The sequence below is a fragment of the Apteryx mantelli genome, chromosome 4 (assembly GCF_036417845.1).
Source record: "Apteryx mantelli isolate bAptMan1 chromosome 4, bAptMan1.hap1, whole genome shotgun sequence".
Lineage (NCBI taxonomy): Eukaryota > Metazoa > Chordata > Aves > Apterygiformes > Apterygidae > Apteryx > Apteryx mantelli.
The window spans coordinates 26,736,434-26,748,215 of NC_089981.1; the positions used below are offsets into that span (position 1 = coordinate 26,736,434).

At 42.8% G+C, this 11,782-nt stretch overlaps 1 protein-coding gene across 2 annotated transcripts; it reads right to left on the minus strand.

Annotated features, from left to right (window-relative positions):
* Window positions 1–1,026: 1,026 nt before the first annotated feature.
* On the minus strand, window positions 1,027–6,697 carry C4H11orf58 (chromosome 4 C11orf58 homolog). Of its 2 annotated transcripts, none has more exons than XM_067296065.1 (5): window positions 6,538–6,697; window positions 6,241–6,321; window positions 5,025–5,085; window positions 3,070–3,182; window positions 1,027–1,816 (listed from the first exon to the last, which is right to left on the minus strand). In XM_067296065.1, exons 1-5 carry the CDS (start codon window positions 6,595–6,597, stop codon window positions 1,604–1,606), a joined length of 528 nt encoding a protein of 175 aa, XP_067152166.1. In that variant the 5' UTR covers window positions 6,598–6,697; the 3' UTR covers window positions 1,027–1,603. The 2 variants fall into 2 exon arrangements, with proteins under 2 accessions (XP_067152166.1, XP_067152167.1); XM_067296066.1 differs by having other exon boundaries at window positions 3,073–3,182; window positions 6,538–6,693.
* Between the last annotated feature and the right edge of the window lie 5,085 nt (window positions 6,698–11,782).

An 11,782-nucleotide genomic window follows, 5' to 3' on the forward strand; every position in this document is an offset into this window, starting at 1 on the left:
ATCGCGAAGTTTTTTTTCTTCAGTTCATACAAGAACAATAGAGTTTTTAATCTATGTATTAGAGGTCTGGAATACTAGGAAAACAAAAAAAATCCATGAGTCAAGTACAAATGACTAAACTTCAGTGTCTGTTGTAAGGTGGTTCTTAAAGAAAACCAGCTTAATTATTTTGAAAAAAATTATATTAAACATAAATATAGAAGAGTGGATTACCTTAATCAAAATCTACAGTCAGATTTTATTTAAAATGATACTGCTTTTATTTTTTCCAAAACGTAACTTACTTCAAGTCCCCCCCCATAACTGATGTTGCAATGTTTACGTCCAGTAAGTCTTTACAATGATAGTACATACTGCTGCTTTCACGTAAGCTGACTTGCAGATGTTATCGACATATCATAAATTGTATACAGAAATGGAAGATCCCTCACAAGTGTCTGTAATGCTTCTTAAAACACTGTTGTGGAGGAATGAGGTTGTACTTGAGGTACAGATTTGACGTTCTGTCCTCTCAGCAAGGAGAGGCAATTGATCTGTCTGCGCTAAGCAGCAGCAAAGTCTAAAAAGTTTCGATATTTTATTAGTTGCTTCACTACAGTGATAACCTATAAATTTGTGGAAGAAGTGGACGTATTTAATCCTTGCTGGAAGGAGTTATTAGAACTCCTGACTTTTTAAGCAAATAAACTTCACTTGAGAGGTGGAACCTTTCTTAGTAATACATTCCAGACATCCAATTGGTGCATCTGTGGTGAGGAAAGGAAGAAGGGCTTGCACACTTAACTCTGTATCTTATTTTTAAAAAATCTAAATGATTTGTATATCTTTTTCATTATCAAAGTATATTTTTCTGTCAAAGAAAACTAGTTTCTTCAGGAGGAGTTATTAAAAACAACTCAGTGCTGCACCCAAGAGCCAGTAATTCAAAAATCACTCTTTTCTAGTGAAAAGTATGAAGAGCTATAGCTTACACTCAGTGCACAGTCCTCATCCCTCTTTGTACTATAACAAACTCAAAGAAGCAACTAGAATCTTCTGTTGTATTATGTATTTCTGAAACCACCTTTCCCATACAACTGCTGTAGGACTTCAGATGAATACAGTGATTAATATCATCACTAACTGAGTGATTTCTGTTGTTAGCCCTGTCAAGACTAGCATTTATAGATAGAATCATTGTTTAAAGCTATAGTACAACACAGAATAGAGTTGATACTGGTATTTTATAACTAATACAACATCCAGTAATTAACATGTAATCTTATATTTAAAAATTCAAGACTAGGGTACTCATTAAAGAAACCACTAACAAGATCTGGCATGGAATAAGGGGATGGATAGTTTAGATAACATCATAGAGATAGGGCAGGAACAAAAAGAATTTATTTCTTCATCCAGTACTTTATACACTTTACAAAAAACAGGAATACCACTGTGCCCATAAAAATGTTATCCATGGCAACTGAAAGCAAATACTACTTTTTGTCATCTAACAGGGTCTTTTAAAATCATAATACAAAGATTTGTGCTGTAGCAGTCCTTCACTTTGCACTGTAACAATAAGGCTTACTGTACTTTAAATGCAAAGCTATTACATCTGCAGTTATGAACCACTGGCTTTAACAAACATCATTTTATAATTGCTTTTTGCTTCTTTTTTGTTTTCCGGAACCTCAGCTTCCTCATGTTTTTCAGCAGCTTGTAGTTCTTCTGCAGATTCCTCTTGCTCTGACTCAGAGCCACTTTCAGAGTCCTCTGAACTCTCATGTTCAGAGGAGTCTCCAGCTGCATCTTCTTGTTCTTCACCCTCCTGAAACTAGAAATTCAGATTATGAGATAGATAAACCATTATTTCCTGGCAACTCCATCTTTTTTAGTGTCCAGTGAGAATGTTTTGCTTAATGGCTCCTTTCATTTTAATATTAAGTGGGATGCATTGTTAAACACAGATCTTTGATGCAAATTATTAGACACAAAACAATTCCGTTGGAGTGATTAATAGTACCAGACATAACATCCATGGATTCATCAGGCACATCTTCATTCAGTTGCAACAGAAATCCTGAAGACACTATTAAATGAATTTGTAGAGTTTCAGAATCCATCAGTTCAGTAATTCTTTACTTTGGTGGACACGATATATGACATGTCACTTGAATATTTTTCACAGAGTGAAACATACTGAAACTAAGTGCCAGATCTTCAAAAATTCAAATTTGTGACTAATCTTTGAAAATAAGTCTAGCACACAGCATTACAGTGCAGTGTTTGGAATGCTGAAGAGTCATCCAGTGATGTTGCTGCTAACAAGGACAGCCCTGAAATGGATTTTTGTTCATGCCCCTAAACAACAAAGCCTCTGCGTTCATAATACTACAAGTTCCCGGCACTGCACAGGTTGTTTTACTCAGTCTGGAAACATTAGCTAAATGTTTTACACGGTGGTTAGTGATAACAGCAAAAAATTCATTACTGCACCTTTCCATTTGCAGATAAAGTAGCTTCCCAATAACCACATTCTGTTGCTTTCCCTCACACTTCTCTTCCTGCACATCCATCTAGAATACCTTGTAACTACATGACCAGTCAGGTGTCAACTCACTGAAGAATTTCAGCTCTTTGTACAGCTAGTTTCCCTTGTCTGTCCCCCTCTATTGTCCTGAAAAGTAAGCGGGTATAGAGAGGTATATGCATCACAGCAACAACAAGCTAAAACAGATTAATTAGCTCTCAATGACAGTGTAGGTGGTCACCCTGCCTTCTCATGTATTCCCTGGCAACACCCTCATTTAATAGATTTGTCACTTTCTGTCCTAATCTGTCTTGACTACTCTGGAGCATTAAGCATGTCATATCACTTCTCTGAACAATGAGAAACATCAATCATTTCAGGGCATTTAAATAGCTACCACAATGTACACAAGTAGGGATCAAGTGAATGCAGCAGGTTTGTCCTTTAACCTAAATTGCCTAAGCTTGCTACTACTCATGGTCATGAGACCTTTAAACCATGTATCATTTTGTCCTAGTGAAGCAAGAGACAAATTGTTAAGGGGATAAACAACTTACTACCTCACTGAAACCAAGTCCGCAATGGCGCCGGTTTCGTCCAGACATCGTGCTGTCCATGCTTTGTTGGTACTGAGACTCTAGTTCTTCATTCATTTTCTTGTCTTCTTCCCCTGCATGTCCAGTGTACTTTGGTTATGGTTCATTCAAATCAACAAAGATATCCAATTACACACAGTCATCAGACTTTCAAAGTCTATCACTATATATGTGAAAGAATTTAAATTTAGCCCCCTTAGAAACTATTGAGTTGACTATTGTAATTATATACAAACCACCAGATTTATAGGCAATCTTATCAAGTGTGCAAGTAAAATTGCTTTGATACAAAGACAGGACAGTAAGTTACTAACACCTGACACATTCAGATAGATGTACTATGCATGGTATATTCTCTGCTAAACAAGGCAAACAGAAGTATTATGACTTTTCTATGCTTCCTGCCAGTGCTGCAACATGTCACAGCAAAGAAGCAGCTTCTGACCTTCACTGTATAACACACGCTCTAAACCATGATTAGCAGCAGAAGTCAGGACAATATTGCCATTCTTGTTTTAGAGCTGTAACTGGGACTATTTTATGCATCCTGAATTTTCAGGAACAGTGGCTACAGCTCTTTACTTTTGTCTATCTTTAGGAATTAGCAGGAAAACTAATTTGCATGTCTAGTTAGCACAGCATCAGCTAATTTGACAGGCCCTTTATTGCTACTTACTTCAGTAAGTAAATAAAGGAGCATTATTTTTAATGGAGGAAAATATGGTCTTAAAATAGTTGAGAATTCCCTGACCTTGTCAAAGGTAGGAACCTCTAGTTTTCCCCCCATAGGCTTACAACACTAACTTTTAATTTGTACCTTTGTAAAATGAAAAGCTTGTATTGCAAATTAATGTTTGCTCAATGGAAATTAGAGCTGTGTGTTACTGTAGAAGGACAAAAACATGTTGGAAAAGGGAAGGAAAAGTATTAAGAAAACAATTGTTCTGGTATTCTGCTGCTGAAAAAGCAGCATCTTAACTTTTTGCTAGTAGTAAAGCAGTACAGAATATTTATGACTCTTTAGAGGAAACAGCATCTCCTTTCTAGAAAATTCAGGTACAGGGAAGTGATTCTGAGTCACTCAGCAGCTGACAGAACCTGGAAATGATCCTCAGGCTTCTTTTGGGGTTTTGCTCTGGTATGATAGTAATTTTTTTTTTTCCTTCCAGCTGAAAAGTTATCAGTGGAGCATATTGGGAAAAGAGGTTTTCTGGAACCCTGACAGTTACTATTCTTTACAGCTTTATCAAAGCTTCTCTCTAATAGTCAAGGCCCCGTTTGAGTTTAGTGTACTTTGACTTACTACCTGAGCAAACTTGATAAGAAATTAGTTATCATGGTCGTATGTTATGTGACATCAACTTACTGCTAATTGCCAAGATAACTTTGCAGATATTTTTCTCTTCTATCCTGTTGCTGTAGGGCAGAGATCTTTATCTATTCAATAAGTATTCAAGAGGAGGTTTGGGGCAGGGTGGGGGGAATCAACCTTGTTCTTTCTCATGTACATTGATGTTATTGATGTTAGAGGTCTGGATGGATATACTTGGCAGCAATGAAGATGCAGCATAATGCTCCTAGGTACCAATAGCAATAAAATTTTACTTTCTTAGTTCATTAGCAGAGTAAGACTGAGGAGGTATAGGCCCTAATTTGCAAAGCATTTGCTCACAAATTTAGCTGACTGCCAGAAGTACTTTGCTGAACCTGGAAGGCAAGTAAAAGCAATTAGAGATGCCTGTTTGTCAGTAGTCTAACGAGAGGAATTAGGCACTTTTACAACTACATAACCTGACCTGTCTTCAGCCAAAAATCTTGAAATCCTTCCCTGCAATATCTATGAAGCTCAAAGTACTGAGATGTTCCTAAATAAGTGTTCGATTTCCAGCTTTGTATCAGCTATTGGATAAACTGACCTGTCCTGAAGTGAGAGGTTGATCTGTGGTCTCCGATAACAAGGCGGCCAGTATGTTCTTTCTAAAAGAAAACGCAGTTTGTTTTGGAGCTTTAGGGTGCACTGACAGCTCTGCCAACATTCTGGAAATCTCGAACAGAAAAGGTCTGCTGTCAAACCTTGACAACCAACTGTAAGACAGTAAGTTTTAATAGCTAACTGTGGTCTATTGATGAAGCTCCCTTCACCTTTATCTTTTATTGAATTATTTGGAAAAAGAAACCCCAACCACTAGATATTCTTTACTCTTCCCGCACCCCCAAAGCCGGTTCTGTTTTCTTTCCTGTTTCTTGCCACTCCAAAGAGAAAGACATCAAACCATGCTGGGTATGTCGGCCAAATAAGAAAGAACGGTGATCAGCTGATATAAAAGCTACACTATACAACAGCGTATAAGCATGTGAATTTAGGTTATGACAGTTTACCCTTTTGGTCTATTTCTCTAATACTATGCAATAGTTCAGCCTCTGCATCTTGCACATGTACGACCCCATTTACAGACTGCTCACAGTATGAGGCAAGACCTCCATGCTGCTGATCTCTATATTGGCTACATCGTTGCGGGGCTTTCAAATGTATCCCTAGAGGCAAGAACCGCCATAACAGGGCTAGCTGCATTAAGTACCCAAGCAGAAGTTACAATTGGTGGTAGTGGGATGTTTTAATACAGTGTTGTATTTCTATCTGCTAGAAAGCTTTTAGCTTCAAACCTTTTAATACAGTATTTTAACTCAGAATATTCAAGCAACAAACTGATACAAGTAAAATTGTTTTTCCTCTTGAAGATGACCTAGGTACACTTTCAATATTAAAGCTCCATTTTGTACAAGGAAAAAATACCATTAAGTTTTATTTTATTAATTTTGCAGAATTTTATGCAGAAAGCGTAGCACAAGAATCGATTTGGAGCATTTTCTCTTTAGATAATCCGGACATCGGTTATTTTTAGTTAGGTTTGCTATTTGCTCTCGAGGAGCAATCTGCTATTACTTTTAACAATTTCTGAAGCGACAAGACCTCGCGTGGGATCCCGGGGGGGGGGGGTTATTTCGTGACCGGCCCTTCCGCACGCTCCGAGGCCGCGTTTCACCGAGGGGCCCGGGAACAGGCGGGCTCGGGGGGGGGGGGGGGGGGGCTGCCGCATTACCGCGGCGCCGGCGCCCCGCGGGAGGCCTCACCTTGCCCGCTCCCATGAGCCGCAGGAATTTCTGCTTCCGCTCCTCGTTGCCCAGGTCCGCCGCCTCCCAGCTGCTCGAGCCCTGCCGGCACCGCACCGTCACCGCGCGCCGCGCCCCCCCGCCGCGCCCCCGCCCCCCCGTGACGTCGCCGCCGGCCGCCGCGGCTCGGGCCGGGCCGGGAGGCCGCGGGCCCCTCGCGCCGCTCCGTGGCGGCCGCGCGGCCGGGCCCCGCCGCGGCCTCCTTCCCTCCCTCCCCCCCCCCATTCCTCCCGCGCAGCCGCCCCGCTGCCCGTTTACATCGGGGGAGGCCGCCCGCTTGAGGCCGTGGTGGGCCTGGGACTCCCTGGCCGAGCTCATCGCCGCGCCGCCGGGGCGGGTGTCCAGGCCCCTCAGCCGCCTTCCTGCCGGGCCTGGCGCAGCGGCTGCCTCCCGCCCCTCGGCCGCCGCCGGGTCACAGCCCCGCGTCGGCCGCGGGGCGCGCCGGGAAAGGTAGTTCTCCCGCCGCCGCTCTGCGGCGCGGCCCGCGGCCGCTAGGACTGCCCGCCCCACAATCCTCCGCGGCCCCTGCGCGCTGATTGGCCGCGGCGCGGGTCGGCCCCGCGCTCCGCCTATAGGGGGCGGTGAGGGCGGGGCGCGGGGCGCGCGGACGACTGTTGGGCGGCCCCGCCTGTGGTAGGCGCTCGGCGCCCTGCCTGCCCCCACAGAACCTGGGGGAGGCTCCTGGGGCCCTGTTGCCGTGTCGGTAACCGTGCCAGAGTCGGAGACGGTCGCAGACTTCAGTGTTAGCCGTGGGGCCGGCCCGGTCAGGCGTTAAGTGCCGCCAGGGAAGGGGGGTGCGGTAGTTCCCTGGCCCGGGGCTGTGTTGCCGCCGTCGTGTGGTGGGCTGCGAGCGCGCGTCTGCAAGCGGCGGGCCGCGAGCCTGAGGTAATCCCCTCTGAGGGAAGGCGAGCGTCGGAGAGCCCGAGCACGGGGCGAGCCTGGGCTGCAATAAAGTGTGTGGGGCCCCCGTTGTGGAGGCCGCTGACGGCACCGGTCCCCTCCCGGGCGTGTCCCTGCCGGCGTCACAAGCCGGGGGACGGTTGCGTGAAGGCGGCTGCAAATTCCCGCGCACTGAAGCCTCGCAAAACAGCCACGCTCACAGGCGCTCGAGGGGGCTTCCCAGCTATTTCCCTCCTTTCTTGGCGCTGAAGGATCAGGACTCAGATGAGGGATCTTCCTCTTCTCTCATACGTCTGCGGACCACTTCAGTGTGATAGCAGGCAAAAGGAGAAGCTGCTGTAGCCCTTTACATTAAAGGGGGACAGGGGGAGGGTTCATAGTTCAGGACAGAAAGGAAGACTAAAAGGGGGGCAAAAATACTCAGGTAAGTTATTTTGGGCAAAGGGCTTTAGACTACAGGAGTGTGATACGGCTGATGGCATGAGGAAGGCAGTAGGGACAAGAGCAGAATGGAGCAGATTCCCCTGTTCTCCCTGACTGACATTCCTCGGCTTTGTGTACCTTATCTTATCCTCTAGGGTGTTTTCTTAACGATCTTCTTGTGCTTTGCCTCCAAGATTAGCAGTTCCTCTTGGTTCATCTCAGTAACCTTCTTTGTTCCATCCGTTCTAGCTTGATCTCCCAATCCCAATCTAATCACATACTTGAGTAATGCAGGGATTTCCCCCACCTACAGGTACTGCCAGGGCCCAGGGAACCTTGTGTGGAAACTGGCAATTTACTATCAGTGGGAGATACCGTGTTTGGAGCTCCAAATATTTTCAGTTAACCCTTCAGTTGCCCTGGCTGTTTCTCTTTTCTGTCTTTCCTAGGGTCCCATCTCCTCTATATGTGCTGTGTACAAGGCAGAAATTTAGTGACTACCCCCAAGTTAGTATTTTCTCACATATGTGTGCTTCAGAATTAGCTTAATTTAAATAGATTGCCATTAAATATGTTAATATGCTGGAGTTTTTCCTTAGACTTATTGGACAAGAAGATGCACAGTCACTTCTCTAGGGCTTTATCTTCTTACCTTAGTGTTAAGAAAACCCCTTCTGTTTTGATTCCTCAATTGTGTAGTGACTTTGTCTAAATCGCAATGTTGTGGCAGCCCAAGTAAGTATGCTAAAATGTGCAAATGGTGTGTGCCAATTCATACTGCAATTTAAACCTGACTTATTGAAGGTTAAAGTTGATTCCTTAAGGATTTTTGGAATTAAAATCAAATAAACTACTCAAAATGAAAAGAAGAATGATCACAGATAAATGTACACACTCATCTCAAAATGTGCGTAACAACTGATTTAAAATAAATGGTTGCCATTTTATTTTTTAGTGTCTTAATTAGGTGTTTTCTGAGTGGTTGTCAGTCTGTATGTTCATGTTGTCTTTTTGCGTAAATGCAATCACTTGAACGACAGACTTTCGATCACTAGCAGTACCTGTAAATTATGTGTGCTTGTCCTCTCAGTCTTACATACTTTGCCCATGCAGTTTGCAGAATATGCCCCAAATCTTAATTCTTCTCAATGGCTGGCTTGAATCTGAGCCTTCTTTTAACCTGCAACTTTATCTAAGCTGCATTTCTTAGCACGCACTTATCTTTAGTGGTTTGTTTTCCCTTAGTTTCTTCTATTCTCAAGTTCTTATTCTCACTTCTGTTGTTTTTCTTTGTCACTACAACAGCTAAGCATTTCACATTGGAGCTGCTAAGTCTTTGGATATTGTAGTGGATAGCCCCTGCCTGGCTGTTCAGGTCCACAGGGTAGTATCTATCTATTTGGCTATTTTTCAACTGTAACAAACCCTAATGAACTTCGAGGGCCTTTAGGATAACAGTTCCTTAGTTAATTCCAGATTCTTACTAGTGGTGGCAAAGGGTTTCCATTGTCTGTCTTCAGCCACAAACAGACCTATTGAAACAAATGATTTCTGCTCTGATAAGGAGCTTACTTGGATAATTTTCTGCACCAGGTCTCTCTTCACACAGAAAACCTGTCAGCCCTCCGAGATGCAGAAATTCAAAATGAGTGCTGGCTGTTTCTCTGCCTCATCAAGGGATAATTAGGAGGTATTGACCTTCTCAGTACTACATATATAAACAAGATGGAATTGAGATCTTCTCATGGTTTGGGGAAAAAATCTGCTTTGCATGGTCTGCTTGTCTCTGACACACTATTGGTGTGTATATTTTGGTCCTTGTCTGTGGTCCAGGCTTGCTCTTGATATTCCCCCTGCAACACCACCCTCTGTGTCTTAGATTTTTTGTGAGGATAGACTAGACCTATTTCTCTCTAGTGGGAGAAGTACTTATCAACAGCAGGAGGGAGTCTAACAGGCGCACTTACACTGATTTTCTCTGTGGGATACAGCTAGATTCCTAACTCCCATGGAAAATTTTCTCTCTTTAATTTGGAACTCCAAAACAGGGCTTGTCTGTTTACTCAGTGAAAATTTGCCTGGCAGGAGTTTGAGTTCTGTGCACAAAAAGAGAAGAGAAATTCTCTTTTTTACCCCACCTACCTGTTGGCAGAAATAGGAGAACCTACTTCCTCTGTAACATCATAACATGGCTTTGATAAAAAAAATCCGTTGAAGAGCGTGACTAGCATGCGGCTTCCTACATTTTTCAATTGTGGTTGTTTATATCTATGTGGAAGGCTGGAGAATTTGTGGGCCCTAATGGCAGACCTCACACTTATATTTTCTAAAGTCATCCTAAATTCATTCCTAAAGTTATTTCCAAGTTCCATCTAAGTGGTGAGATCTGCCTGATGTTTTTCTTTTTTTTTCTTTTATATCTTTTGGTACTAAAGAATGCTTTCACATGGCTGCCAGTCAGACATACTCTTACCTCTTTACTTGGGTGAGATGAATCGCTCAGAAAGATGCCTTGCAATGGCTCCCTGTCAGAAAGACACTGAGGTATAACTATTTCAATTCAGAGGCTGCCCCAAGGGGTTGCAGATCTGAACACTCCATTGGATTATGGTGATGTTTGCAGCATGTCTTGTGTTCCGGTCCTGAGATCTTCAAAATAGTTACCTGCAATTCCAACTGTATCCAGGAGGGGGTAGGGACACCGGTGCAGCTTTTGAGAGGGCAGTCTTTTGACAGTGTCATTCTGGGGGCTCCAACACCCTTCTGTAGAGAACTGTGTAGCTTGGGGAGGTAAGGGGAATCTGCAAGTCACCTATGTATGCATACGTACACTCAATCAAACTGGAGTTCTCTGAGGTGCGATGGCCATGTGCACACATACAGTTTACCCACCCTCCCCGCTAGCTCCGTCCTCCACCAAGGACACTTTTGGATTTTGAAGGTTAGAGGAAAGGAGGGACAAGGTAGGATGTGCCCTTTAATGCTTTGTATAGTCAGTCATGTACAAGCAGAAGTCCACGCTCTGCAAATAGTAATTAGAGGTAAAGAGCCTGTAACACATATACCTACACGCAGTGTGAAGATGCTGATAGCCAACACCTCTCAAAGGGTATTCAGTTCCTTGCAAGTAACTTCTCTTCATGCTGAAGCAGCTGAAGAATGACTAAGTCAGGGTTTCACTACCCACCTGGAGTGTGTGTGTGTGTGTGTGGGGGGGTGCTGATTCCGTTAACTCGTTAAGCTGAGGTGATCTGACTGCTGGTCAGGGCTGGGGATGCAAGGTATCAGTCCTGCTTTCAAAGGGTCTTGGGATGATATGGTAGTGGTTAACTTTAATTTCCTGAAGCTAGTTTTCCTATGCTGTGCCTGTAGTGAACAGAAAGTTCCTATAGGGCTTCTAAAATTAGGCTTCTGTTCAGAATTGTCCTTGAGAGCAGTCTTTGTGCTTCAGGGATGAATTGCTCTTAGCTAAGTTTGTCTATGAATTTTCTCCTTATGGAGTTGGAAATGTGTCATTACATTGCTTTTTGAGGATGGCAATTAAGTTCTTCAGTCACTTTGATACTTTTTAACATTTTCTCTGTGCTTTATTATTCAGATATCCCCATCATTCTTTTGTAGGACTGAAGTACAATTAAAGAAGAGCTGATAAGAAAGCGCTCTGGAAGATGGAGCATAAAGTTCAGCAGATCTAGTAATGTAGAGAGGTGCTGGTATATCCCTGCCAGTCCTAGGTAGGTGGATTTAGAGTTAAAGGTATCTGTAGGATGTCATTATTTTCAATTATTATTCTTACAAAACAGTACTAGGATAGTGATATTTAAATTCATATTCACATGTACTATGTTACCTAAGTGTGCAGAATCAAATACAAAGACACGGCTGTTATACCTGTTTTTCAAAACTTCCACAATCTGTTTTTTGACAATGATAAAGAATAGAAGGGAGCATTAACATAAGAGAATGTTGTATTTACAACTTGAATCCCATTTTAATGTATTTAAATATATAAAATACTTCCTTTTATAATGGCTGTAATGGTGGCTTAATTTAATTGGAATGGCTGTATTTTAAAAAATGATTTCTCACAGAAAGGGTGTAAAAATATAAAATTCATGTAAAAAATATAAAAATGGCATCACTTTATCTATAAATTAAAAAAAAAAACAAAGGTTTTTGT

Bases quoted from the DNA above. Each gene is read 5' to 3' on its own strand.
- C4H11orf58 (XM_067296065.1), bottom strand. From the start codon at position 6,597: ATGAGCTCGGCCAGGGAGTCCCAGGCCCACCACGGCCTCAAGCGGGCG. The intron at 6,322-6,537 runs GTAAACGGGCAG...CGGTGCCGGCAG, and splicing joins AGCGGGCGGCCTCCCCCGAT to GGCTCGAGCAGCTGGGAGGC. The intron at 5,086-6,240 runs GTGAGGCCTCCC...GTTTTCTTTTAG, and splicing joins GGCTCATGGGAGCGGGCAAG to AAAGAACATACTGGCCGCCT.